This window comes from Dendrobates tinctorius, unplaced genomic scaffold, assembly GCF_039654945.1.
Source record: "Dendrobates tinctorius isolate UK_male_01 unplaced genomic scaffold, ASM3965494v1 ptg000081l, whole genome shotgun sequence".
NCBI classification, from domain to species: domain Eukaryota; kingdom Metazoa; phylum Chordata; class Amphibia; order Anura; family Dendrobatidae; genus Dendrobates; species Dendrobates tinctorius.
The window spans coordinates 6,297,902-6,323,991 of record NW_027361749.1 but is presented as its reverse complement, the minus strand read 5'-3'; the positions used below and the strand labels follow the sequence as shown (position 1 = coordinate 6,323,991).

General features: G+C 38.9%; 1 protein-coding gene across 1 annotated transcript in view; it reads left to right on the top strand.

Moving 5' to 3' along the window:
* LOC141096862 (desmocollin-2-like) overlaps positions 1 to 25,837 on the top strand; it is a 32,185-nt gene extending 6,348 nt beyond the window's left edge. Inside the window, exons 2-16 of the mRNA XM_073583709.1 lie at positions 2,311 to 2,395; positions 3,705 to 3,916; positions 7,590 to 7,706; positions 9,424 to 9,579; positions 10,224 to 10,368; positions 12,921 to 13,087; positions 14,345 to 14,479; positions 14,671 to 14,856; positions 16,040 to 16,299; positions 16,583 to 16,725; positions 17,173 to 17,400; positions 17,740 to 17,973; positions 18,816 to 18,937; positions 20,648 to 20,908; positions 21,222 to 25,837. Coding sequence (XP_073439810.1) covers positions 2,311 to 2,395; positions 3,705 to 3,916; positions 7,590 to 7,706; positions 9,424 to 9,579; positions 10,224 to 10,368; positions 12,921 to 13,087; positions 14,345 to 14,479; positions 14,671 to 14,856; positions 16,040 to 16,299; positions 16,583 to 16,725; positions 17,173 to 17,400; positions 17,740 to 17,973; positions 18,816 to 18,937; positions 20,648 to 20,908; positions 21,222 to 21,422 — 2,652 coding nt within the window. The 3' untranslated portion in view covers positions 21,423 to 25,837. The remainder of the gene's footprint in view (positions 1 to 2,310; positions 2,396 to 3,704; positions 3,917 to 7,589; positions 7,707 to 9,423; positions 9,580 to 10,223; positions 10,369 to 12,920; positions 13,088 to 14,344; positions 14,480 to 14,670; positions 14,857 to 16,039; positions 16,300 to 16,582; positions 16,726 to 17,172; positions 17,401 to 17,739; positions 17,974 to 18,815; positions 18,938 to 20,647; positions 20,909 to 21,221) is intronic.
* The last annotated feature ends 253 nt before the right edge of the window (positions 25,838 to 26,090 follow it).

The following is a 26,090-nucleotide window of genomic DNA, read 5'->3' as shown; positions in this document are numbered from 1 at the left end:
TGATTTTTGCACTAACTTTATGTTGTTGTCTGTTTTCCAGTGAAAAGCATGAACTCATCATGAAGAAGTTGTCTTAACGATCCAGACTCATTCTGTTACATTTGTGGTGAATATACACTGCCAAAACATAGAAGAAACATAACAGACTTCGTAAAAAAAGTGTATTTTGCCTATTTTGGGGTTATGCTTGGGGACCAAGACAAGTTTTGGGCACCACACATAGTGTGCAAAGCATGTATCGAATTATTACGAAAATGGAGCAAAGGACAAAGAAAAAGCTTCAAATTTGGTGTTCCAATGGTGTGGAGAGAGCCAAAAAATCATCATGATGACTGTTATTTCTGTGCAGTGCAAGTGCAAGGATTCAATAAGCATAAGAAACGAAAATGGGAGTAACATGGAATCTGCAAGAAGGCCTGTCCCTCATTGTGAAGATGTGCCTGTACCTGTGTTTACCATAAATAACAGTCATCATGATGATTTTTTGGCTCTCTCCACACCATTGGAACACCAAATTTGAAGCTTTTTCTTTGTCCTTTGCTCCATTTTCGTAATAATTCGATACATGCTTTGCACACTATGTGTGGTGCCCAAAACTTGTCTTGGTCCCCAAGCATAACCCCAAAATAGGCAAAATACACTTTTTTTACGAAGTCTGTTATGTTTCTTCTATGTTTTGGCAGTGTATATTCACCACAAATGTAACAGAATGAGTCTGGATCGTTAAGACAACTTCTTCATGATGAGTTCATGCTTTTCACTGGAAAACAGACAACAACATAAAGTTAGTGCAAAAATCAAGCTATGAACAAACTTTTAGAACACTAATTAACACAAAACTATATTGAGAACTGCTCAGTTCAAGTACTAATCCAAAGAAATTAATGAGATGATGTGTCGCATTTACCAACAAGTGCTATAAATAAGATACCAAAAATCTCAAAAACTTGAGCCAATCTGGCAAAACTGATGACATATTCAGAATCAGCACCCCAAAAATACCCTAAATTCGATGAAATATCTTTGGCACCAAAAATGCTGTTGACCAGTGTAATAAAAAGGAAGGTCTGACCAAACAATAATGAAAGCTGCAAATAGTTCTGCTACAGCAAAAACCAACCTGAGTGGATGTTAGTTTGTTTATTTTGCTTAGATGACATGGGCAAGAGTTCTTACCTCAGATTTCTGTGCGGAAGAAAAAACCCCAATTTATCATTTGCGTTTTTTTTAAGGCACTTTCCTTTTCTGTCTTGTGGTTATTTTATTTATTTTTTTTTGGTACTAAATTCTTCAGAATGGTGCTCTGTTTGCATGAATTTGATGCAAAGTAAAAAAAAAAAAAAATACCATGAATAAAAAGTCACTCTTTGAGGCCATGTGCTCACGTTCAATATTTCTGGTCAGTATTTTACCACAGTATTTGTTCCTCTCCTGGTTTTGGATTACAGTCAGAGGAAAAATATAATAAACACACATCACCACTTCTGTGTTTATCTCCCACTCCTGGTTTTGGCCTACAAATACTGAGGTAAAATACTGACTATTGGCGCCACAAAAGTCCCTCATTTTAAGTGTATGCGCAAAAAAAATTGCACCAAAGTACTGGCGTATATATGCATTTTATTTTTTAAGTTGATGTGAATACTTTTCCACCCAATGATGAAAGTATTCTCAGAGTGATACCTTTATTGGCTAACCAGAAAATGTTTGCAAGCTTTCAGAGCACAGAGGCTCCTTCAGGCAAGATGACAAATGGATTAATAAGAAAAAAACACAACATTTAAGGGATATTACATTAGGACATTTGTTCATTAGGTGGGAGGTGTGATGCCTCCTAAAGATAAGTCGAGGAAATCGAATTAGCATTTTCTTACAAATGGAGAGGCAGTGGGAATGATGTTCTTGGTTGTCTGGAGTCCTTCTGGTGGAAGTGTGCACTCTGAGAATACTTTTGTCATCATTGGGCGGAAAAGTATTCACATCGATTTTTCTGGCTAACACGGTACCACAATATAATTCTTTAAGTTAAAATTGATCGGGCTAAAACCACTGAAATGGTTGAACTCCACCCACAGAGCAGAAGACAACAAAAAACATACAGGCACATATGAAAATGGACTTGGAAAAAGACACAAATGAAATAGTGAATTGGGTGGGAACCGAAGAGGCACAACTAAACAAAAAACAGGCGTCGGGCTCTGATGAATCTGAACCAAGGTGCTAGCCATAAGCAGAATGAATTGGATATCTTATTCTAGAGATGTTTTTATAGCGACTGACACATTACTTACTTTTCTCTTTTTATTTTAGCCATTGATCGTCTTGGGAAAGTCTTGCCACAAAGTGAAGCTCACAGTGCCATCTGTTATCTACTCCGGTTATTCGGTTGGCAAAGGTGAGTTGTTTTTTGCCCTTCTACTTATTCCAGGTAACTGTAGACTATCTCTGTATTTAGATGAATATTTGAAAGGCTTTTTCCAAGATTTTATGACTGTCTCCCAGGGAAAGTGATAACCTAGTAAAATAACCCTTTGATATCTGGCTGCGTTGGTGGTCCTCGTCGTGTATATATTTCACATGACTACTGCAGCCATAAACTGGACTTGGCGGTAATGCCGGCGTGTACAGCATGAGACTGCCTGGTGAGGTATGGTTATTTTATAGTGTTGTTACTTTCCTGCTTTTCGGTTAATTGTATAAAGTCCTGGAAAAGATGGTTGTCGTGTTCTAGTGTAACTGTGTTGCTAGGCTTTAAACCACGGGATACATCTGGATTTGTGAGCCACAGTGACAGAATAGCAAAAACCATTTTTAGGTCATTGATGCAACCAGATATCCTCTAATAGATCAGTAGTGAGGATGTAGCTTACCCAAAATTTTAGAGCAGACCCAGCTTGACAATGGGGCTCTGAAGTAATTGGTCATTTATAAGGAAATGATTTGTGTACAATGAAAAGCTCCCTCAGTTGGAAAAGGTTTGACCACATTTTTTGGTTCCCACATCTATTACCACTTGTATTACATGTACTTCAAGTTAATAGGATGCCGCATAAGCACAGCGATGCTCTCCAACTAAGTGACTTGCCTAAAATTCATCTTTAGGGTGCCCGCAAACGTATGGAAAAAATGTCCGGTTTTTCTAGCTGAAACTCCAACAATTTTCCATATGCTCGTCTGCAGGCACCCTAAAGATTTTGTTTTCTTCAAATTTGTATCCATGCGCCATTCGTGTGTCTGTTTATGTCCGTGTGCGATCCACTTTCATACAACTACATTGGGTCATGTACATGATCACATACATTTTCCCAGTATTATAATAGAAATTTTTCGTAAAAATCAAATACGACTCTTCCCGTTTTATTTTCTTCGTTGTCACTCGGACCGAGAAAAAGTGTATTCATCTGAACACCACTATTGAGTAACATGGGTCAGTGCTGTCCAATTTAAGAATAACAAGCGTAACACGATAACCACACATTTGTCACATGGAAAAATGGCGGTATTATAAATATCCATGAAATTCTGCCGTGATATTGTGTAACCCCTACAAAGCCGATATAAAGCCAACACATTGGTTTGCGTTTAGTGCTGTTTCTTATCCTCAGATGTTCACTGAATGTTTTGGGCAGTACATAGATACTATTTTACTAGTTTTCTTACATGTATCTTTTTTTTTTTTTTTTTTTTTTTATTTTATTTACTAGTTAACCTGAAATCATGTATGCATCTCAATGAAGTTATCAGTGGAACAGACAATCCTGATTTTGTCGTTGAACATGTGGATTCCTATTACACCATATATTCTACAAAGCGTATTACAATGCCTGATCATGCTCTGTCATTCGGAATTATTCTGAAAGATGAAGTTTCCTTGTCTGAGAAGATTATTTCTGTGAAGCTTGTAACTGAATCAAAGGTAAATCCATTAATCTGGGCAATTTAATCTCATGTGAAAACTTGAACTCAAAAAGCAAACAGATACAGCATTGCTTGCTGTTCTTGGGAATACTGCGCTTTACTGGGGATCCAGATACAAAACAGGAGCGACCTCTAGCTGATTTAATGGAAGATTTGACACCACAAGTGTGGGTTTTTTTTTTTGTTTTTTTTGTTTTTTTTTGTTTTTTTTTTTTTTAATCTGGGCTTTGATCAATTCTGTAGCCAGTTGGGAATTGATTGCACGATGTCTACTCGCTTTTTTTTTTCTTTCCCATATACAGAAATAGATGTGGTGGTTAAAATCTAATGTGGCAATGTAGTGCTTAATTCACATCAGCTGTTACCAGTTTTATCAAGTCTTGTCTTGGATTAGAAAAAAAAAAAAAAAGCAGTTTGTGGATGTTTTTTCAATGTGGTTTCCCGCAGAAGTGCAACAGTTTATTTTAAAGGGAATTTGTCCTCACAAAATAACTTTTCAAGCCTGGCATAGGCACTTGATGTACACTCTGCAAAGCTGAGTATTTCAGTGCACATTCCATCTATCTCTGCCCTCCTAGCTCTTGTAGAGGAGATAGATGCAGAACAAGTAAATGGAAAGGTCCATTCATGCCAAGAGTACACCGATTTTGTTGTCACAGACTCCCTTCAAGGCCTAAGTCACACCAGCTTATGTCATCTGTTGCGAGAGCATCTGATGTGATGTGCTAATGGCCCTTGGCTCCTACTCTGCTGCAAACGGGAGTTGAGTGTCATGCTACTGTGCGCCGATCCTTTCGCACAAAGAAGATCTCCTTTCGCACAAAGATCGGAGCACTACTGCGGAGGAGGTAAAGTAATTTCTCCACCTCCTCCGCTGCCGGCATCTGCGTATATTGCACCGCACTCGGATGATATCTAGAGCTGTGCGTTGTTACTCACACCTATAGACTTATATGGGTGCGAGTGAGCCGAGATTCAACCGAGTTTCTGTGCCAATTGCAGCATGCTGCGATTGTTCTCGCATGCCGATTTGAACTGCCCCATAAAGTAACACTGGGCCGAATACTATGCAATGTTTTATCGCATAGCTCTCGGCCATATTGTACGGTAGTATGACTCCAGCCTAATTGATTTTGTTTGGATTGGACACTTCTGTTTGTTTGCTGTCCTTGGCACCTAATGTGGATAGACTCAGCACTGGATATTTTTTTTAAATGGTACTTAGACAATCCCTCCTGCTCGTATTAGGCCGGGATCACACTACGGTGTGTGATGCAAGAAACTCGCACTAGTTTCTCGCTTCAACACCCAGCGCTGCCGCCAGCACTCAGGACCGGAGCTGCGGCTGCATGTATTTCTATGAGTACCGGCGGCGGCGCCGGGTGTTGATGCGAGAGTCTCGTGTGAGTTTCTCGCATCACACACTGTAGTGTGATCCCGGCCTTAGAAACAAGGTACCAACAATTCATGAAAGAATGAAACAAATGTCACATTGTCAGTTTCGCCTTCACTGAAAGACAATGTGTTATTGGCTAATGCAGCATAAGATATTGTTAAATTGTGTATACTATTTGTATAATTGTTTTAGTCAAAGTGCCATTTACGAGTTGTGTGCCAGAGGTGATTCCCTATTATTTATTTATTTTTTTAACCATCTGATAGTTTCCCTAATGCAATCACATTTGCAACCCTGCAGCTTGCATTCCTCATATTGCCTCTGGTTTATCTCAGGCAGAGGAAACAAAGTTTTCACACTACATGAGTCCATTCTAATGGCCACAAATGATAACTGTAATAGAGAACTGCTGTCTCCTCATATTGCAAATCCTCAGTGTATCCTGCCTGACAGACTCTACAGTTTGAAGTTATGTATCCTGTGTGATGTCATGTCAGTTTGGTCCCTGTCTCCTTCTGATAGTTTCTCCCAGTCAGCTCTTACCAGCAGGAGGCAAGGGATCACTGGGAAATTTGCATTTCGTCCAACACGCTAGAAATTCTGCACACAGCACTTGGGGATAGAAGAAGTGGGCAGTGTGAGTCAGGGAAGTTTTGTTACTCTACAGCTAATCATTGTATGCACTCGCCTAATTGCCTTTCTTGTATAGCAGAAAGGATATGTTGTCAGCTAAACCAAAAAATGGAGTAGACTTGAATGACATGCATGATGTAAAAGCATGTTCACACTGGCCATAAAAGCAAGCAAAACCAAAGGAAAAAACAATGTGTGAATATACCCTAATGAAAATAAATAAGTAAAAGGGCAAGTGCATTAAATAACATAGGGTACTTGGTAAACACTATTTTGATCAAAAAAGTATAAAGCTGTCCCACCACGGCAAGGTGTACCCATTTGAAACAGTAACTACACTAACGGTTAAAACCTACCTAGTGTGAATAGTGGCAGAGTCTCTGGGTCCCAAACGGACACCCAGCTTCAGAGGGACTATAAGTGAACCACTATTCACTAGCCACTATTCACACTAGGTAGGTTTTAACCGTTAGTGTAGTTACTGTCTCAAATGGGTACACCTTGCCGTGGTGGGACAGCTTTATACTTTTTTGATCAAAATAGTGTTTACCAATTACCCTATGTTATTTAATGCACTTGCTCTTATTTATTTTCATTAGGGTATATACACACATTGTTTTTTCCTTTGGTTTTGCTTAATGTTGTCAGCTGCAAGGAGTCATACTTAGATTGGAATGGAAGGGGTCCGAGTGCCACCAGGAAGGATATGATGGGTGATTTTCATACTGTCCTATATAGGACATTAGAGTGACCTCTTGCCAACAAAGGAGAGAGTTTACTATATTGGTGGTTAGATGGAGAAGACAAGACATTGCTGCCTACAATGATTTGTTCAGAATCAATCTGAGCTGAGGTGAAACTACTTGCCTGGCCGTTATTGGTCTTGTCAAACAGCGTCTGATTGCATGCAGCTGACATTCCACCCACTGCTATGGTCATACACTATAACTGAAAATAATGCTAAAGTTCTGCTTTAACAGCATACAGACTTGGAATAATCTGTCCTGTTTGTCATGAAAGGAATGTTTGGCCCATTACCATAAAATGCTGGGTGTGTAGTGCTTTAAGTAATTTTGCAGTGAAACCCCTGTAGAAGCTTTAGCGATTTCTTGCCGGTAAGAAAAGTCTGCCAACAATTGACCTGCTTTACATGGCGTTCTTTTTAATTGTGCCATGCTTAGTTTCTGTTATATCTTAATGTGATTTTTAGACCGTGAGGCTCAGATTCCTTTCTGAAATACATTATTTGTGATGTTAAAATGCCACCAATATATGACTTTAAATGTGTTCCACCTTTTTAGATTTCAGTAATGTAGAATAACAAAGATTAATTTTCTGCTCCCCGCCTGCCGATGTTCTGGTGCCTGTGTTTTGGCTGCAGCGGTGATGTGAGCTGTGACCACTGCAAGCAAAGCACAGAGCAGAGCCATGGTGGGGGACCGGTGCTGAACATGGGGAGGCAGATTACTGTGGCTCTGGTCTCTATTATTTGAAATCACTGGAGGGATCCACTCTACTAAAAGTGGGAAAACCCCATCGATGCAATAAAGCAATGCTGAACAATGGAGAGAGTACTTAAACTCTGCAACTTAGAATCTTCCCCTGTTTGTGTTAACATTTATTCTGTATATTTTTTTTGTAGGTTAAAAAAACAAGACAGGCCAGAGAACTACTAAAGCGTACAAAAAGAAGATGGCGCCCTATGCCTTTTTCAGTCCATGAGAACTATAGAGGAAAATATCCATGCTTCGTTGAACGGGTAACGTAGCATTGAGCTCTGTTATATATATATATAATATTTTTTTTTTTTTTTTTAATTTCTTACTGTATTTTTTTTTGTACACTAAGACGCACCACAGGTTTAGACGTCAGAAAATAGGAAAAAAACTTTTTTCCTACTAATTAAAACATCCCTGGTACAAAGTGAAGAGGTGATTATCACTAATTTTAATGCACTAGGGAGGCTATACATCTATTAGTTTCTCTGCAGCATCCACATGCATACGTGCACGCACACACATAATTAATCACATGACCTGAAGACCCTAGGCGAAGTCTGGTAGAAGGTATTTCAGCTGCTTAGGATGTGCCCTACATTGATCAAATAGGTGAGAGAGTAGTTCTCTCCGTGATCAGGAAGGAAGCCATGACAGCGTTCTCCTGAATCACAGGAAGCTGCCTCCAAACTATGAGGCACGCACACTTTTTAGCAAGATTTTTTTTTTTTTTTTCTTGTCAAAATGTGCGTCTTATAGTCTGAAAAATATGGTATATGTTCTATACATGTGAAATGCTCTGCAGGTCAGCAATGGTGTTATAAACCCAACCTTACACCTGAAAATTAGGCTGAGTTAAGACGTCCGAATACGGGCTCTGGTTTCCTGAATCAGTCGCAGGACTTCTGACCTGTACCCAATAACCTAATTGGTATATGAGGCTTTTGATTTCGGGTCAGGAAATCTTGGTATGTTCTTGTATATCTGAATTCAGCCTTACATGCAGATGGACAATGGAAGCGACTATGATGGCTGTATACATCTAAACTATAGCCGAGTTACTCAGTTACAATCAGTCATAATGAGCCGAAAGCATTTATCACTGAATTTTGCCAAGGAAGGTGTTTGCATGTTGCTCTAATGACGATGGTAGGCAACTGCATGCACCCCTTTATATAAGCAGGCACTGGGAAGCCAAGCCGAATCCAGGTTTTTGGGCTGTACTATGAGAACAGCGGTCTGCAACTCTATAGAGAGGAAATACAGCACAATTTAGTGTGGTGCAAATCTAGCCCATGGTGATGGGCATCTGTTGCTGTTTAAGTTCTTGCTTGTATCGGGAATGATTAAAATGATCGATTTATGTAGTTACTGTTAAAGGGAACCTCTCAATTGCTTCATGGATCAGAGTCTGTCTGCACAGTTAGAGCCATTTATGTTTTATTATAAAATGCTACAGCATTTCAGAGAAGACATCATTTGAAAACTTGGCTGTTGTGTCTTCCTTTCCTCAGCTTTAGAGACCTGTCAATCAACTGAAGCAGGGCAGGTTGGAGCTGGCTTGGGACTAGGATGGACTAGTAAAGTCTCTCCCTAGGGTGCGCCTGGTTTTCAGACTGAAGCACCGCATTGTTTTAGAGTAGAACATGCCTGGATGCAGTTGTATTTAGAGTAGCATGAATCTAGTGCCAGGTTCCCCTTTAATATTTCTGTACACTAAGATGGATGAAGAAGAACCAGCAGCAGGTTCTTATGCTGAGTTTTGACTTTGTGCTGTTCCTCTAGGTACACTAACTGCTCTCAGTTTTCAAGCATCTTAGTGATTTTTCTGTTCTCAGCCAAGCATAGGGGTGTACATGGCTAGACATGTTTTGCCATTCACTCAATGCCTAGCATGTAGTACAGCATGTCTTCTTACGAAATTAGCATGTGTAAATTGACATGTGTTTTTAAATAAAAAAATCTTTTTTCCTCCTGCAGATCCAGTCCGACACTCAATTAGATTATGAAATCTACTACTCCATCACAGGACAGGGAGTAGATCAGCACCCTATTGGATTGTTTGAGATAAATCCTACAACCGGTGATATATACATTACTGCTCCAGTTGATCGTGAAGAATTTCCTTTCTTCCAGGTATATATATATATATATATATATATATATATATATATATATATATATATATATTTTTTCTTTTCCACTTTATTTAATCCGATGTGAGAACATATTTTACATTCAATTGATGGTGTTGTCCACTATTAGGACAACCTTTTCTCGATCTGAATATTGGCCTCCATGAAAATAAAAGCAGTTATACTCTCCTCCCATGCCAGCGCTGTTCCCAGCGGTGTTGACACATGCTCTCTCAGGTCTCTCGTAAGTTATGACTGTTGAGCCCAGCTAGAAATAATATAAATAGTATAAATAATCAAGAGGTAGTGAGTGACCAGCCGCAGATCTGACTTCTCGATTACATGTACGTCCAAAGGTGACTCCATTGCTGCTTGGGATTCAGGGTTCACGTGTCATAACTGCACATGAACCCCAGAAATGCGAGTGCCAATACCGCTGGAGCAGCGCCCGCACGAGAGTTGAGCAGAAGTGATTTATTTTCATGGGGGGGGGGGGGATTTGGACCGAGAAGGGGTTGTCGACTTCTTTCATGGCCTAGTCTAGGAATAGGAAAACACATTAGCTTTAATAATGCAAATATTGGACTTACTGGCATCTGACTTTTACCCTTTTGTTTTCAAATATTCTTTGTATTTTACTTGTAGCTTATGGCTTATGCAAAAACAAAAGATGGTTATGCACCTGAGTCTCCTCTCGACCTGCCAGTCATAGTGGAAGATGACAATGATAATGCACCTGTTTTTACAGAAGCGATATTTTGTGCAGAAGTTCTGGAGCATAGCAAAGCTGGTAAGTCAAAACTTAGGCAATATTATTTCCTGTCACATTGGTGCAGTAACATTACACTTTTTTTTTCTAAATTTATTTATATATTCTGCCATCCAAGTCTTGCATCTAACCATGTGGTTTTATAACGGTTACTTTTCTATGTCTGTGATGCACTTTAGCATGCACAAAAGGAAAACATATCTACCTATGTCTTCAGTCCTCTCTGATTGGCATTTACATGTAGTTAAGAACAGGGCTATGAAGTCTGTCAGCCAAACCTCCAACATTTCCCTTTTATCTCCACGACTCTGGCTTCACAGCGCTGGTCACTACTGAGCATGTGCATAAAGTGCAGCACAGATTCATCTCTACTACCACTCCACATTACTGGTCACTACTGAGCATGTGCATAAAGTGCAGCACAGTCATCTCTACTACCACTCCACATTACTGGTCACTACTGAGCATGTGCATAAAGTGCAGCACAGATTCATCTCACCTCCGACCCCACAGCACTGGTCACTACTGAGCATATGCATAAAGTGCAGCACAGATTCATCTCTACTACCACTCCACATTACTGGTCACTACTGAGCATGTGCATAAAGTGCAGCACAGATTCATCTCAACTAAAATCTAAGATCCTTAGATCGGGAACAGACATTTATAGGACGTTTCATAACTTTCCCAAATTATTATGAAAATATTTACAGCACATCCTGCACTGAACTACTGTACCCAATGTGTTATATATTTTAGGAGTCGGTCCGTTTTATACGGGCTTAACCAAAATGGACAGCGACTCAGTATCCACAGCCCTGGTTAAGTGACAATAATATCAGCAGTGTCATATGAGATGGGTTTACAGAATAAAATATCTCAAATGACATTGCGGGTATTAATCTTTTGCTCGTAAATGCTGCTTGTCAGGACTGAATTACAGTGGGTGCGGCATTTATATACAGGCCGTTCAGCCTACTGAACAAAACAATTACATTAGAAAAAGATTGAAGAATTGCAGCACTCAACCGTAAGCTATAATAAATGAAGTCCTTTATTCAACCATACAAGGTATTAGGACACAGTTCATGGGACAAGCAGGTACAGGAGGTTAGCGGGAATAGAGCCGGACGATGGCCGTTTCGCGTCGTAGATGCTTCTACGGGACCAGGTGTAATTAATACCTTGTATGGTTGAATAAAGGACTTAATTTATTACAGCTTACGGGTGAGTGCTGCATTTCTTCTACCTTTTTTCTAATTTTGGATGTTTTTTTCAATGCCGTGCACCAGTAACCCTAAGCGAGCATACCGCTGTTCACTCTATGCCGTTTTCTCCAGTACTGCAAGCCTGAAGATTTGGTCTTAGTGCCATTCACTTTCCTATCATGTTTTTTAAACAATTACATTACTGCTCAAAATTTTCAGTTTGGAAATGTGAGAACATTTCCACCCATTAGGCTTCACTTGAGCTCAGGCACAACCCTTTTGATGTCAGATTTGGCTGGGATTTAAGCTTGCGGTCGCGGATCTAACAGTTGGCGCTTCTGACATGCTGTTATGGCATTTCTCAAGATGTTTATTTGGATTGGCAGACTTCATTTTTTTTAAAGGGAACATGTCATCAGAGACTTGACTTATACGATTGGTTATTTTCTGTGTCAAAGGAAAGCTGATGGTGGATACATGCTGCCCGATACATCTGACCAATGTATCAGATGCTATCTGCATTTAAAAGCTGACTGGGGATCAAGCCACACAGGTGACTAGTTGAAAAGGCAGGTTCCCCAGTGTTTTTTGTCCTCCCCCTGCCAATGACTGAATGGTCTCTCTATACATGCACAAACGCTCAAGGGGAGCAGGTGGAGACTTGGTTCCCAAGCAGCTGGTAAAGTATGTTTCAGTGTCAAATATGCATGTCTGCCATCACTTAGTCAGCATCTGATACATGCTGGCCTTGTATCGGGCAACATGTCAGGTTCCCTTTATCACAAAAGCCTGCATTATACATTAGGTCATCTTCTGAAGATACATTCACTCTTTAGATCTCACTCGCACGACTGTAGATTCTCTTACCTTAGTGAATCAGGTTGATTATACAAATGATACCCTGATCACAATTTCATCCAAGTGTCGACTGAGAGAATTGGAGCACACCGTGAGTAGAAGATGGAGAGCAAAACTTTTCCATGCTGTGAGTTTGTGGAAATCAGACTGCATGCAGATGATATTTTCCATGTGCTAATAGACTTGGAATGGATGATTTACATTCAATTTCAAAAGTGAAATTGCAGCATGCTGCAAATTTTTTCTCCACCTGACAGATTCTATCAGTGAAAAGATCAGACATCAGTATAGTTCCAAGTGCTATCCAATTGTATAAAAAAAAAAAAAATCGGCTAGCACTTGTATACACTCATGTGAGTGAGCTTCGACGTAAAATTAACTTCAAAAGTAAATATCTAAAGTGTATTGTCGTTTTAGTTAATGCATTTTAGTAGTCTTTTATTAACTATAAAACTTTTTAGTTTGTTCGGGCATTTTTTATCAATGTTCTTTTATTTTCATGTCTAGGGAGTGTTGTGGGGAGGGTAAATGCTACAGACAAAGATCTCCAAGGCACAAGGCACACCCTTCTGAGATATGCTCTTCTTCAACAAATTCCTCCGTCACCAAGCATGTTCAACATCCACCCAGAATATGGCATAATCACAACCTCTTCAAACAGGCTGGACAGAGAGGTATTACATATTCTTCAGACACTTGAGTTTTTTAGTTTAGGCATTGGAGTATACGGCAAGAGGGCAGCTGAACACCTAGAATAGAGGGATAGTGAGCCTGGGCTGTCAGCTACTGACCTCTGAAGAGGTAGACCTGGTACTTCTGTATGGCCTGTCATTACATGCATCAATGCATTTTATAGAAAATAGTATTCCAAGAACCCTGGGTAAAGATATAAAAACGTTCACACAATGAACCCTTTCTGTGTGGATTTTCACTTGAATTGGCAGTTTAGTACAGTAGCAGCAAAGTGAATGAGGTTTTATCAAATATTATCCATACTCTGAAAAAAAAAAAAATCTCCGCTATAATTTGACCTTTGAATGATAAATTAACAGCGAGTCCATTCATGCTTCAGATTTATACCATTTATTTTTCTCTTTGCAATGCATAGGTTTCAATCTGCATTGTAATCTGTGACAAATCTGCATGTAAATCGTGGATTTTGACACAGATTTTGATATGGAGCTGCAAAAAATTTATAATGGAAAGACTTTTGTGAACAGCCACTGACAATACAGAAGGTTTCTCCTTTAGAAGTAAATGGATCATTTGTAGATATAAAAGACCGCATTCAGTATTTTACCTTAGTATTTCTAAGCCAAAACCAGCAGTGGGTGATAAATCCAGGAGCGGTGACGTGTTTCTATTCTACTTTTCCTGACTGTTCGTCTCCTGGTTTTTTCTTACAGATACCGAGGGTAAATACTGAATGCGGCTTATATATGTGATCCCAGATCATCTTCATCCTCTTTCACTAATTTTGTAACACCTTTACTGATGCTGTATGGACCAGGAGTTGAGATCAAACAGGCTTTTCATTTCTGTGTTACCCGTAAGCACCATAAAGGGGTTGTCTGGGCAAAATAAAACCTTGCCGGTGACTTTGAGCAGCGCGTCAATGGCTGCTTTCTAATCACGCACTGCTCAGTCACTTGACCACTGCAGCCAATCACAGGATGCAGCATTTCAATGGCTGTTTTTTAACATCCTATTCCCTTTTGTAAGAAGGAAACATTTTGCCCAATCAGTCCTTTTAAATGTTTCCCAAGAAATTTACTAAAATAGGAACTCTAAAACCCTTCAAAAGCTCAGAGGGAATGCCAGGAAGTTGTTAATTAGAAATTCTTTCTTGAAGAATAAAATAGAACCTCTCATTAGACAGACTTTTGATTCCATGTTTTAACTTCTGTGGGCTGTCTTTGCTTATGTTCAAGACTCAAGACCACTACACCCTTATACTTGAAGTTCGTGATATGGGAGGCGGAATCGGTGCTTTATCTTCCACCGGAACAATGTCTGTAACTGTGCTGGACATCAATGATCATGCTCCCACCTTCCTTAAGCAGTCGGTAAGTGTTTCCATTTTGTGTAGTATCCTTGATACACTAATATATGATGACTGATTATCGGGCCTGTAGAATAAAGCGCCAGATGTACAAGAAGAGACATTTCCAAGAGACAGTTTCCAATCTGTGAATACATCATCTTCATCTGTCCTTTTTTCCACATTTACTAATCTTCCTATGATTCTTTCCATCAGTATCAAGTAGAAGTAAATGAAAATGAAAGGGGAATGGTCATACTGCGAATCCCCATAATAGACGATGACCTGGTTAACACGTCAAACTGGAGAGCTGTGTTTTCCATCACCCAAGGAAACGGGTTGGGTCATTTTAATATTACTACTGATCCAAAAACAAATGAGGGATTGCTCCGTGTTATCAAGGTAAAAAGACTATATTTATATACTATTGCATCTTCTGTTGCAAACAAATAAATGAAAGTGTGATGGTTTCCTCTAAGCTATATGGAAGAAATCTCTTGAAGGTATTTTCTTCCCCCTGTAACAGAGTTTCTGTCTGCCATTTGTTTTGTGTGGTAATGATTTTCCTTGAATGAGGTGAGCTGCAGTACCAGACTTGGCCATTAGACCTGTGTGGTGCTATTTCTGTGGTAAAATGACATCTGTTACTGATCCCATTCTCTCATTTTTGTGTATGTTGTATCCCTTTTAACAAGGGGTTGTCATGTCATGTTAAATGGGTAAAATTCCAAATTGGTTTTAAAAAATATTTTTCTTTTCTTTTTAATTTATTTTTGGACAATGAGCAGTATACTACAGAATTAAAAACTTTTGTCCAGACTGCAGTAGCCACCAGTGTCCTAAGCAAAGAGCGCTGGCTTGCAAACTCTTTGGTTTTGAGCTTACAAGCTCTGCTCAGCCTTGGAGCCGCCCATGCAAAGCTGTATCTGCTTGTAGCATGGAAGAGCTCACCGTTCAGACCAGCACTGCGACCATGCCACTATTCTGTACAGTCAGTCATGAGGAGCACCCTGCCTTTGGCAAGCAGGTAGCTGGACATAAAATGAGAAAACAATCTTAATCCTTTTTACCTGATTATTTATCTGGCTTACCATACTTCATATGCAGATCAAGGGCGCGGTATACAATCCTATACTAAATTACATATGGAGTATGGGATGACTGCATCCTCTTGCCATACATGTCAATTATACTTAGAGCTCATTCACTCCTGATTTTCACTTAATAAAAAATGGACAGATTTATTTGATCAGACTTTCATAAAAAAAAAAAATCTTCATTCTGACAGTGAAAATCAGACCACACTCTGCTTTTGTCAAAGTGCTGTCCGATATGTACGGTATTTATCTTCACAGACCATTGATTTGCATTGCTGATTTTGATCCGACCCTCGGATCAAAATCGGATATAACTTCTTGATATTTCCAACGACCTCTCAGTCTGCGAAAAATCAGAAACATGAATGGAGTGCCACTCCTATATGAAAATTGGACATTTGAATGGGCCCTTATCATGTTTGAAATTTACTGTTTAGCAATAACTCAAATGTGGGCAGCTGTCCAATAAAATGTCCTTTTGTCTTTAGGAAATAAACTATGAGGAAACCAAACAATTTGTATTACAAGTGGCAGTTGCTAATGAACTGAGCCTTGTAACACAGGCCGGGACCAAAACCAGTGGCGTAAACACTATTCCCGTTACGGTCATTGTAAAAGATGTGGATGAAGGACCAGAGTGCCAACCCGTAATAAAAGAAGTGCATGTGAAAGAAAATCAGACAGCCGGAATTGTTGTTGCTGACTTGCCTGCAATTGACCCAGAGACTAAAAGCAGTTCTGGAATTCAGTAAGTGACTTTGTATTTATCCACTCTTAAAGGACTGTATTAGAAAATCCTGGCTGCGTAAAGTAACTGCCCATTTCTGACCGTGGGTTGTACATGCTACAGCATCTCTGCTCCATTGTGGTGAGTAGGGTTAAGCTGCAATATATTACGCAGCCAGCGGACATGTTTTGGTGTTAAAGCAGCCATGTTCTTGAAAGCCTAGCCGCCTCCTTGAAATGCACTGGTTCTGGTACACTTTTTTAATTTTTATTTTAGTGTACTAATAATAAATACTTCACCACAGGTACAAGATTTTGACAGATAGTCTGTCCTTGGTTAACGTTGATGCAAATACCGGCCGGATAACAACAGCAAAAGTTTTGGACTATGAGTCTAAAGATATACCAACTCATCAATACAATGTAACAATTTTGGCAACTGATCAAAGTAAGCGTTTCTCCTCTTCTATTTTTTTTTTTATCAATATTTGTTTTGATGCGGTTTTATACTTGTATTTTTAATCTAGAGATGCGTAATGTCAATGTTTGCACAAGGATGGATTCAAGAAAAGCTGCTACCTGTTGAGCTCAATTTTCAAGTTTTCATGATTCTTCATTTGATTGCTCTCTAATCTTGATATGATACAACCTAATTTTTCCTTATGAGAGAAAAAGATAGAACCGAGGCAGATGTTTATCCAAAAGATACATTTTTCTATTGAATGACCGCAGGTGGAAATCTCGAAAATTGCTGCGATTATTCAATAGAAAATTGTGTACCTTTTCATTACAGTACATATTTTATTTTTACATAAGGGGTTAAAAGACTGTGGTCAGACAAGATTGCAACTTCTACATCTTTTTTTTTTTTTTTTTTTTTCCCCCTTACAACTAGGTGGAAAATCTGGAACCTGCACATTAGTAATGACAATTGAAGACGTGAATGACAACTTTCCTGTTGTACCAAGAAGTGAATATACCATTTGCCAACTTGGCAGAACCTATGCAGAGATTGAAGCTACTGATGATGACAGTGGGCCCCATGGCAATCCCTATGTTTTTGCCTTGGATAGCAGCAGAGATGCAACTGTGACAAAGAACTGGCGCATTGTTACTCAGGACGGTATGTACTGTGTCGCTGGATGTGCTTTATGCGATTGGCTACGTGTTCATGGATAAAAAGTTTTTAATATTCCCATAATACTGAATATTTCCACTATGAATAATCTTTTTTTTCTTAATAGCATGTGGTCAAATTCATTTAGACTAGCCCATTTCATAGGTGGTGTTTTATATATAAATGTATCAAGACCATGCGTAATTTATAGCTCCCCTAAATCATTGGTAATACTGAAATAGTCTTAATTGGTTACTTATTTATTAACCCAAAAGCGCAACTTATGCCCATTACATAACAACTGGTAACAAATTACTGTTGATCACATTTATCTCTCTTCTGTAGGAAATGCTGCACGTATAGAAGAAATTGGCAACCTTCCACTTGGGAGTTACATGGTTCCAATGAAAATAGTAGACAAGCAGGGATATGGCATTACACAGGAAATCGTTGTTCGAAAGTGCGATTGTTTCGATAGTCTCACTTGCACCAACCGAGCGGCTGATAAAAATACTTCTCTTGGAGGTCTGGCTATTCTCGTCATGGTCCTGTCAGCGCTGCTGTTTGCGTTACTACTTTGTAAGTTCATTTTTATGTGTTCTTGTTTATTCAGTTGTCTGTCGAAAAAACACATTCAAAAAAATAAATGTCTGTCTTGGACACCAAGCAATTGCTTTCATTTCTTCCAATCTTGTATTCGAACAGCCATGTGCTTTTATAAGGTGTGGGTTTTCTATTTCTGCTTACCTTTTTAAAGCAAATATATATTTTATTTTTTATATGAAAAAATGTTTTATTTTTTCTTTCTGGTTAGCCTCAATCAGTATTCCTTTGATCATTTCTTTATGACTTGGAATTTATAGTAAAGTTGCAACAGTTATAGGCAACCAATTATAGACATTGTGGCGTACTCTGGTGACTCCTACGGTAACCTGTCTGTATACCGTGATCGTGTTGTGGGGGTGCCTGTGGCCATACAAATGAAGCATCCTCCTCTCTGTATATTCTACTCCTTACATGCTATGGCTGCTGTTGAATATGCCCCAGTAATTAAAGTTGGTGGGGTCAGAATTATCTCAAATTGCGTACAGATAGGTTAGAAACCCGTCTATGTATTTCAGCCACTTTGCAGCAGGAATCTTGTGATTTCGTTGGTCATTACCATCAGGATCATTATGGCTGATATATCCAGCACGGTGATATGAGAGGATTGTATTCATAGTTACTCTTATTGACTGAACTGTTCAACTATGACCACAACATAGTGACAACTTGGCTACTAGTGGTGCCAAAATTGAAGGGCGCCTCATTTAGACCCCAAACTTTTTTTTTTTTTTTTCTTTTAATACCGATATGATGTTACTACTTTGTGTGTGTGGGGGGGATCATATAAATATTAATCATATTTTTACGTCCTATAGGTTTGTTAACGGCTTGCCTGTGCGGATCTGGAGCAGGTATATCTAAAGGGGGCTTCATTGATGATGGACCACAGCAAAATCTACTTATCAACAACACTGAAGCACCTGGAGCAGATGTTATGGTGAGTGTATGGGACCTTTTTTTTTTTTTTTTTTTTCCCTGCTGTAACTGTTTTATTTTTGTTGACATAGCTATGCAGTATTTGTTTCTTGCAAGGAGAAATATACCGTATATACTCGAATATAAGCTGAGATTTTCAGCCCAAAAAATTGGGCTGAAAGTCCCCCTCTCGTCTTATATTCGAGTCATATACAAAGGGGGTCAGAGGGGGAGGGGGGGCGGGGGTGTCAGGTCACACTTACCCGTCCTGAAGCTGTGTCTTGAGCCCCCAGCTTTTCCCCTTGCTTTCTCTTCCTGCCTTCAGTGGTCACGTGGTGCCGCTCATTAAAACTCATGAATATGTGCATATTCATGAGTTTTAATGAGCGGTACCACATGACCGCTGAAGGCAGGAAGGGAGAGCGCGGAGAAGCTGGGGGCTCAAGACACAGCGTCAGGACGGGTAAGTATAGCGATACTCGCCTGTCCTGCGTCCATGGCTGCTTGCTGCTGTCTGTCATCGGTCAGTGACTTCAGACAGCAGAGGGCACGGTGACGTGGTTGGTGCACGCCGCGCCCCCTGCAGTCTGAACGTCACTGACTGATGACGTGGCAGATAGCGGTGAGCAGCCATGGACGCAGGACACGTGAGTATTTCAGGTGCCAGCAGTGACACCGCCACCTGACACCCAGCGACGGAGAGGTGAGTATGTCATTTTTTTTTATTTTTACATGCGGCAGCAGCATGGGGGCAGCATATGGGGGAATAATCTATGGAGCTTCTTCTGGGGACACCATATGGGGGAATAATCTATGGAGCATTTCCCACCTTAGGCTTATACTCGAGTCAATAAGTTCTCCCAGTTTTTTGTGGCAAAATTAGGGAGGTCGGCTTATACTCGAGTATATACGGTAGGTTTTAATAGAATCATTAATTTTACTATACAGTTGTAATATGCTGGAAAAATAGTAAAAATGTAGTTTAGGGTAGAATGGTTTCGTTTTCAGGAGGGTCACTTTGCTGTACAATTAACCTGGTAAATTTGTTTTATGGGTTAGTATAATTGTGGTGATTAAAAAAAAAAAATCAACATTTTATTTTGTTATTAGTGTTTTTTGTGTGTGGGATGAGCCATAGTTTTTATTGATACTATCTTAAAAGCTATAGAATTTTCTTTTCCTGTTCCGTGTTTTTTCTGTTTTGACATTCACAGTATGTGATCAGTATTATATCAGTTCAGACAACTGTTTCCATACCAAATATGTTAATTCTTTAAAACTTTTTTGAATTAGTCCCACTAACTTGAACCTGTGATCTCTTTATATAATTGACATTCTCCTATGGCATACCTGGGAACCTTTTATGGATCTGATTGCCATGACAACACCACCCGCATTCGCCATTATGTGGAGGAGGTGGGTGGCTTGGCCAATGGAAGGAACATCTGCTCTGTTTCCAACCACTTAAATGCTACTTTCAAGATTGGCAACAGCGTCTAAGGGGTTTAGCTGCTGCAATTGGAGCCATTTCTGAAAGCAGCAGTTGCTGTGGTGCTAGTTGCATGACATTGATGCCACCCTCGCTGTAGTAGAGCGGGGCACGGTAAAAGTCAACAAAAGTCAAATGTAATCGCACCCTTCTGTTTAAAGATATTGTTAAAGGCCTGTTTAAGATTACTGAAACTGAGAAAGTAATCACTTTCGACTATTAAGTGATCTCATTATTTTACAGGAAAGCAATTATAAAGTTCCTGTGATCATGGTAAATCCTGATATTGTCGGAACTGCTCCACCCAGTGGACATGAAGGTGGACAAAATGTTTCACAAATGGGACAACACCTAACGCAGACCATAAAACAAACCAATCTGCATTCAGACTCCACTGGCGGTAGACTAACATACCAGTCTCTTAGAGAAGGACATCACCTGATGGATGGAAGCAGACACAATTATGGAGAGTGGCACAGTTTTGTGAACACTCATCTTGGAGATGTAAGTATTTTGATGTGATGCTTTGTCGGAGATGGTTTTCTGTTGTAGCTAAATGCGATGAATTACTATAAAGGATGGGTTAAGTTTAGCATATATGTCCAACTATTGCATACATGATTAAAAACGCAGAGGAAAAAACTGCATATGCCCTCGTCCATAAAAAAGACTTTAAAAAGTCTCGGCCACCCATAGCAAATACATTTCTTTTTGAGCAGAACTCAAAGTGAGTGATGGGATTACAACCTACAAAAGTGACATAATTTCATAAATTTTGTTGCCTTTTATAAATATATTTTTTGTTTTCCATTGGCAGAAACTATACATGTGCGGACAGGATGAAGATCATCAACGTGGCGAGGATTATGTTGTGCCTTACAACTATGAGGGAAAAGGGTCTGTGGCTGGATCTGTAGGCTGCTGCAGCGAACTTCGAGGAGAGGACGACAAACTGGACTTTTTAAATCAGTTAGAGCCTAAATTCAGGACACTAGCAGAAGTCTGTGCAAAGAAATAAATGAGCTTTTGGTCTACAAGTAGGAATTCGTTTAAACAAATTTTGCCTAGGTCTAAATTCTTACAACATTTTAAAGCTAAATTCCATTACAAAATTTAGCAATTCAGTCCGTTTATAAGGAATATCTCTTCTGTATCAATTACATTTTAACACAAATTTGAAACCTTGCCATACACAATATATTCTATATTTGCTTCCAACAATCGCCCTTGGTACAAAAATTAGAATAGAAATACTTTTTCAAAGCAAAATATTGTATATTGAGAGTTTTGTATTTTTAAGAGTTTTGGATATAACCTTTGACAGTTCTCAAAATGGATGATATGTGTCTGTATATTACGTTTTCTATATGGAAGTTTTTTTTTTTCTAAAGCCAAATTACTTTTAATGTTTGTCATACATTACACACTATTTATCAGATTGGTCTAACACTGAATGCAATTTGGCACAAAACTAGAACACTTGTTATATCATTTCTGTAGCTTTTTACTAACCATTACCACTTATACCTTTTTACCTTCGAGGAGGAGAGGAGTAGGGTTTTCTAGCTCGCATATCACTAATAAAAATTGGACACTTCCTTCTTAAAACACTGCACCTTATCAATTTTTTTTTAAGAAATTAGTGAAATTTAGAAAAAGTATCTTCACCTGAAATGATAAAAAATTCCTAGTGAATATGTACACACTTCTTTCTTTAACATGTATTTATATTTCTGTGAAGTGAGAACTAGTGCTCTATTGAGTTTATTTAAAACAAAAAAATACACCCACCATTGGGCTGTAAACTATAAATGGGGTTTCAGTCAGAGGTGTAGCTTGAATATCATTGACTTCAATGCAAAATCCATTACCATGCCTCACCGCTATTACACACTTGTAGTGCTGGTTCCTTGGTATTTGGGGTAAAGGGACTATTTTGGGCTTCCTGGATGCAGTACTCCTGTCCATAATTGTATTCCCTAGGGCCTTCTAAATGTGTCTGTAATGTAGTATAGGTTCATTTATGGTAAGTATTTGCGTCTGCTGGTTTCCAGTACTCTTCTTCTGCATTCTGTATCCTCAAATCAAACTGGATGGCACAGACACAGGTTTTTGTGTACACCAAAAGGTGCTTTCACTGTGTAAGTCTATGAAGTCTAAATCTGATGCTCCATAGGCTTACATTGATGGAAGTAGCCTCTCCCCACACACTAGTCCTTATTTGAGCCTGAAAATATGAACGATCACGTAATCCCGAAGAGGACCGATGCGATGCTGGAAAAACGGGGATGATGGCGATTATGTTAGACATATTTTAGATTGGATTCAGGTGGTCAAAGGGAATCTGTCACCACGTTTTTGCTGTGTTATCTGAGGGCAGGATGATTTAGTGACTGAAACACGGATTCCAGCGATGTGGATGCAAACTGTGATTTTTGACAAAATCATATTTTTCTTTGATGCCGATTTAGCAGTGCTCTGAACACTGAGCTTTGTATACTACTGATTGTCAGCTTTCTGTGTACAACTGTACATTGACAGAAATCTGCTAATCAGTGGTTGGGTTGTGGTGACATAGACCAGCAGGACTACGTGGCATGAGAACCCTAGTCCTGTAGTGATAATCTTCTGCTTATAGAACACAGATTTTTATTGAAACACACAGCCCAGTAAAAGACTGATCCTTAGAATCAGGCTCTGAGACCCTGCATCGTTCTCACTCAGATTATAAGACTTTAAAACACTGACACATTCACTTTAAAATGTCTGTTGTGAGCACTTCTTTAAGCCACAGGACCTTAGTCTGACACACCCTCAGCACAGAATATTTGTCTTCACTTTCACTTGTCTGTTGTACTTGGTGGGCACGTGACGTTGTGCGATTCTATAGGTTACAGTAACTGAGAGCAACTGTAAAACTCATTCTCTGCTGTCCAAATATGTCATTGATCTATTGTGTTTATTTCCTCCTATGTAAATTGCACTGGTGTTATTTAAATTGTTAATTTTCAAAGCATATGTTATGTATACAACTTCTGTGGAATGTAAGAATTATTGCAAAAGTGATGTCTAAACTAGATTGTACACTATGGGCCCGATTCATTGCACGAGAAAACTGTAGCAAAATTTTTGTGCAATAACTGACCAGTTGCGCAAGAAATTATTGACAATTTGTTTTTGTTTTTTTTTGCAATTTCCATCTCTGATATCTTAGACCATATATCCCTCCACTTTTCTATTTCAGCCCAACCAATTAAAATTTACAACATAAAATTAGCATAAATTACAACTGAGCTATGAGTGTAATTCATTAAGCAGTGGACTTCTCTCAATGAATTTTGTAGTACTTACGCCATGGGACACTGTATCTAGAAAGCGTAATGAATGAGAAAGCAGTCTTGATGAATTGGGCCTTTATGTGCATTGCACTAACTGAAACGGGAGGAAAGTGTACAGTGTTTGTTCCTTTTTTTGCCTTTTTTTTTTCTTTTTTTCTTTCAAAGTTTACTTTTGTAGATGCAAAGAAATGATCACTTCCAATACAAAATGTACAGTGTTAAAATATTTTTGTAAGAATATGCTTTTTAATAACTATTTCTAGTCAAATATAGATAGCCTTGTTAAAAAAAAATACTGCATATTATGTATGAATTGGCTTTAAACTGTTTTTTTTTACTTTAAACTTTATTTACCCACAAGCAGAAATCACCTTTAATCATTGAACAACAAAAAACTTTTATGCTTGAGTTTCAAATCTTTGTTACTTTCTGATCTCTAATAAGCCAACAAACATCAAGAAATCTAATTGTATCCATTCTAGCTAGGTCACATTTTTTTTTTATCCTATTATGTATCAATGAAAATGTCATTTATCCACCACAGAGGGTTGCCTAGAAGCAAGATTTTCAGTCTCTAGATGCAAACAAGAATAGTTTAATTCACTTACAGTAAGCCTAGATCTTGAAAATGAGGTTGATTTAAAGGGGTTTTTGAGGACTATTTTAATTTTTTTTTTTTTTTTTTTTTTTTTTTTTTTTTTTTTTTCGGATAAGAAAGGATAGGGCAGGTAGTTTATAACAATCTCCCTCTTCTGGCCGGCATCTGCTGAGTAATCTCTGTCTGTTCCTGCCGACAATACATCTGCTTCGTGTTAACAGAGCAACGCTTCCTCTTCCGGGCTGCTCTGTCGGCAGGGCATGACTGACCACATCATGCTGATTGACAGCCAGCTCCCCACAGGGAGTCATCTATCAACATGACATCTGCATTCACACCACATCAAAACAGTGGCGCAGAAGAAATATAGCTGCTCTTTCAACGTGACATCACCGGAAGCTGCAGATCTCATCAACAGGCAGCTACCTACCTGTAAATTCTTAGGCCCATAAGAATAAAATTAAATAGTCCCAGATAACCTTTTTTTTTTTTTTTTTCTTAACTTGATCTAAATCGGTGTTTCCCAAACACCAGTCCTCATGGACCCCAACAGATTTTGTCAGGATTCCTTAGTATTGCATGGAAGAAGGTGAGCAACGCTGCAGCAATTTCTGTTGCCTTGATACCATCACCTGTGCAATACTAGGGAAATCATGAAACCCTGATCTGTTGGGGGGCAATGAGGACTGGAGTTTGGGAAAACTGATTTAAAATAAAGCCTTTTGAGTTTTAATATATTTTATAAATGACTTAAGATTGGGCTAAATCATAGACATAACCATATAAAACCCATTATCATTGGTTGTTGCCAATGCCAGGCAGCAGGACAAGCTACCATTGTACTAACAGTTGGCAAAGTCTACTATGCAGACGGCCTGATGAGCTGGAATGACTCTTATTATTGCTAGATTAAAGGCTTCTGATTTTTTCATTTTTTTTTTTTTAAAGTTTTTATATATTGTAAATAGAATTTCACCCAAAACAGAAAATTGCCCATATACCCACATAGTAGCCACAGTGTTGTAATTATAGTTTTTGTTTTACTTGCAGAGATTTTCTGTTGAGCTGTAAAGGCCATTTTTTTTTTGCCAAAGTGACAACTGGAAGAAAAGCCATATATTGCTTATCATTTGAATTGAAATTCCCAGAATTTGTAATCAGAAACTGATAGTCAAAGTGGTAGCCTATATTGCTTCTGTTCCTGTCGCTACTTTTGTGGGCTGTCGTGACCAAGCCACCCCCCCCCCCCCCCCCCCCCCCCCCCGAAAATGGAAATATCTCTGTGAATGAGAAAAAAATATAAGTACCAAACTGATGTAATTTATCTTCCAGGTTTACTAATTATGTATAATATCATGCAACTTTAAATGGAATCAAATTGTTTGGAGATAATGGTATTTTTTATGGAATGTTAATGTCTGAAATTTTAAACTTTTCATAGAAATATTGACATCACACATTTGTGCAGTATTTTTAAATAAAAGCTAAATGATACAATTGTCTTTGTTCTTGCCTCGCTTTCTAGCCCACCAGATTCATAAAAATGTATGCTAGAAAAAGCAGAACATAAATGTACTCCTGTCCCCGACACTTTCTTATCCTGGCGCGCACGCCTCTTAGTTAATTTTTTTTTTTTTCTCTAGCACTCCTTTCATCAAGACTGACACACACAACTCCAGTCTGAGTCAGGGCCTCCATATCTGTATTAACATTAGGGACTTTGCAGCTTGAGAGCAAGTTCCTAAGCCTG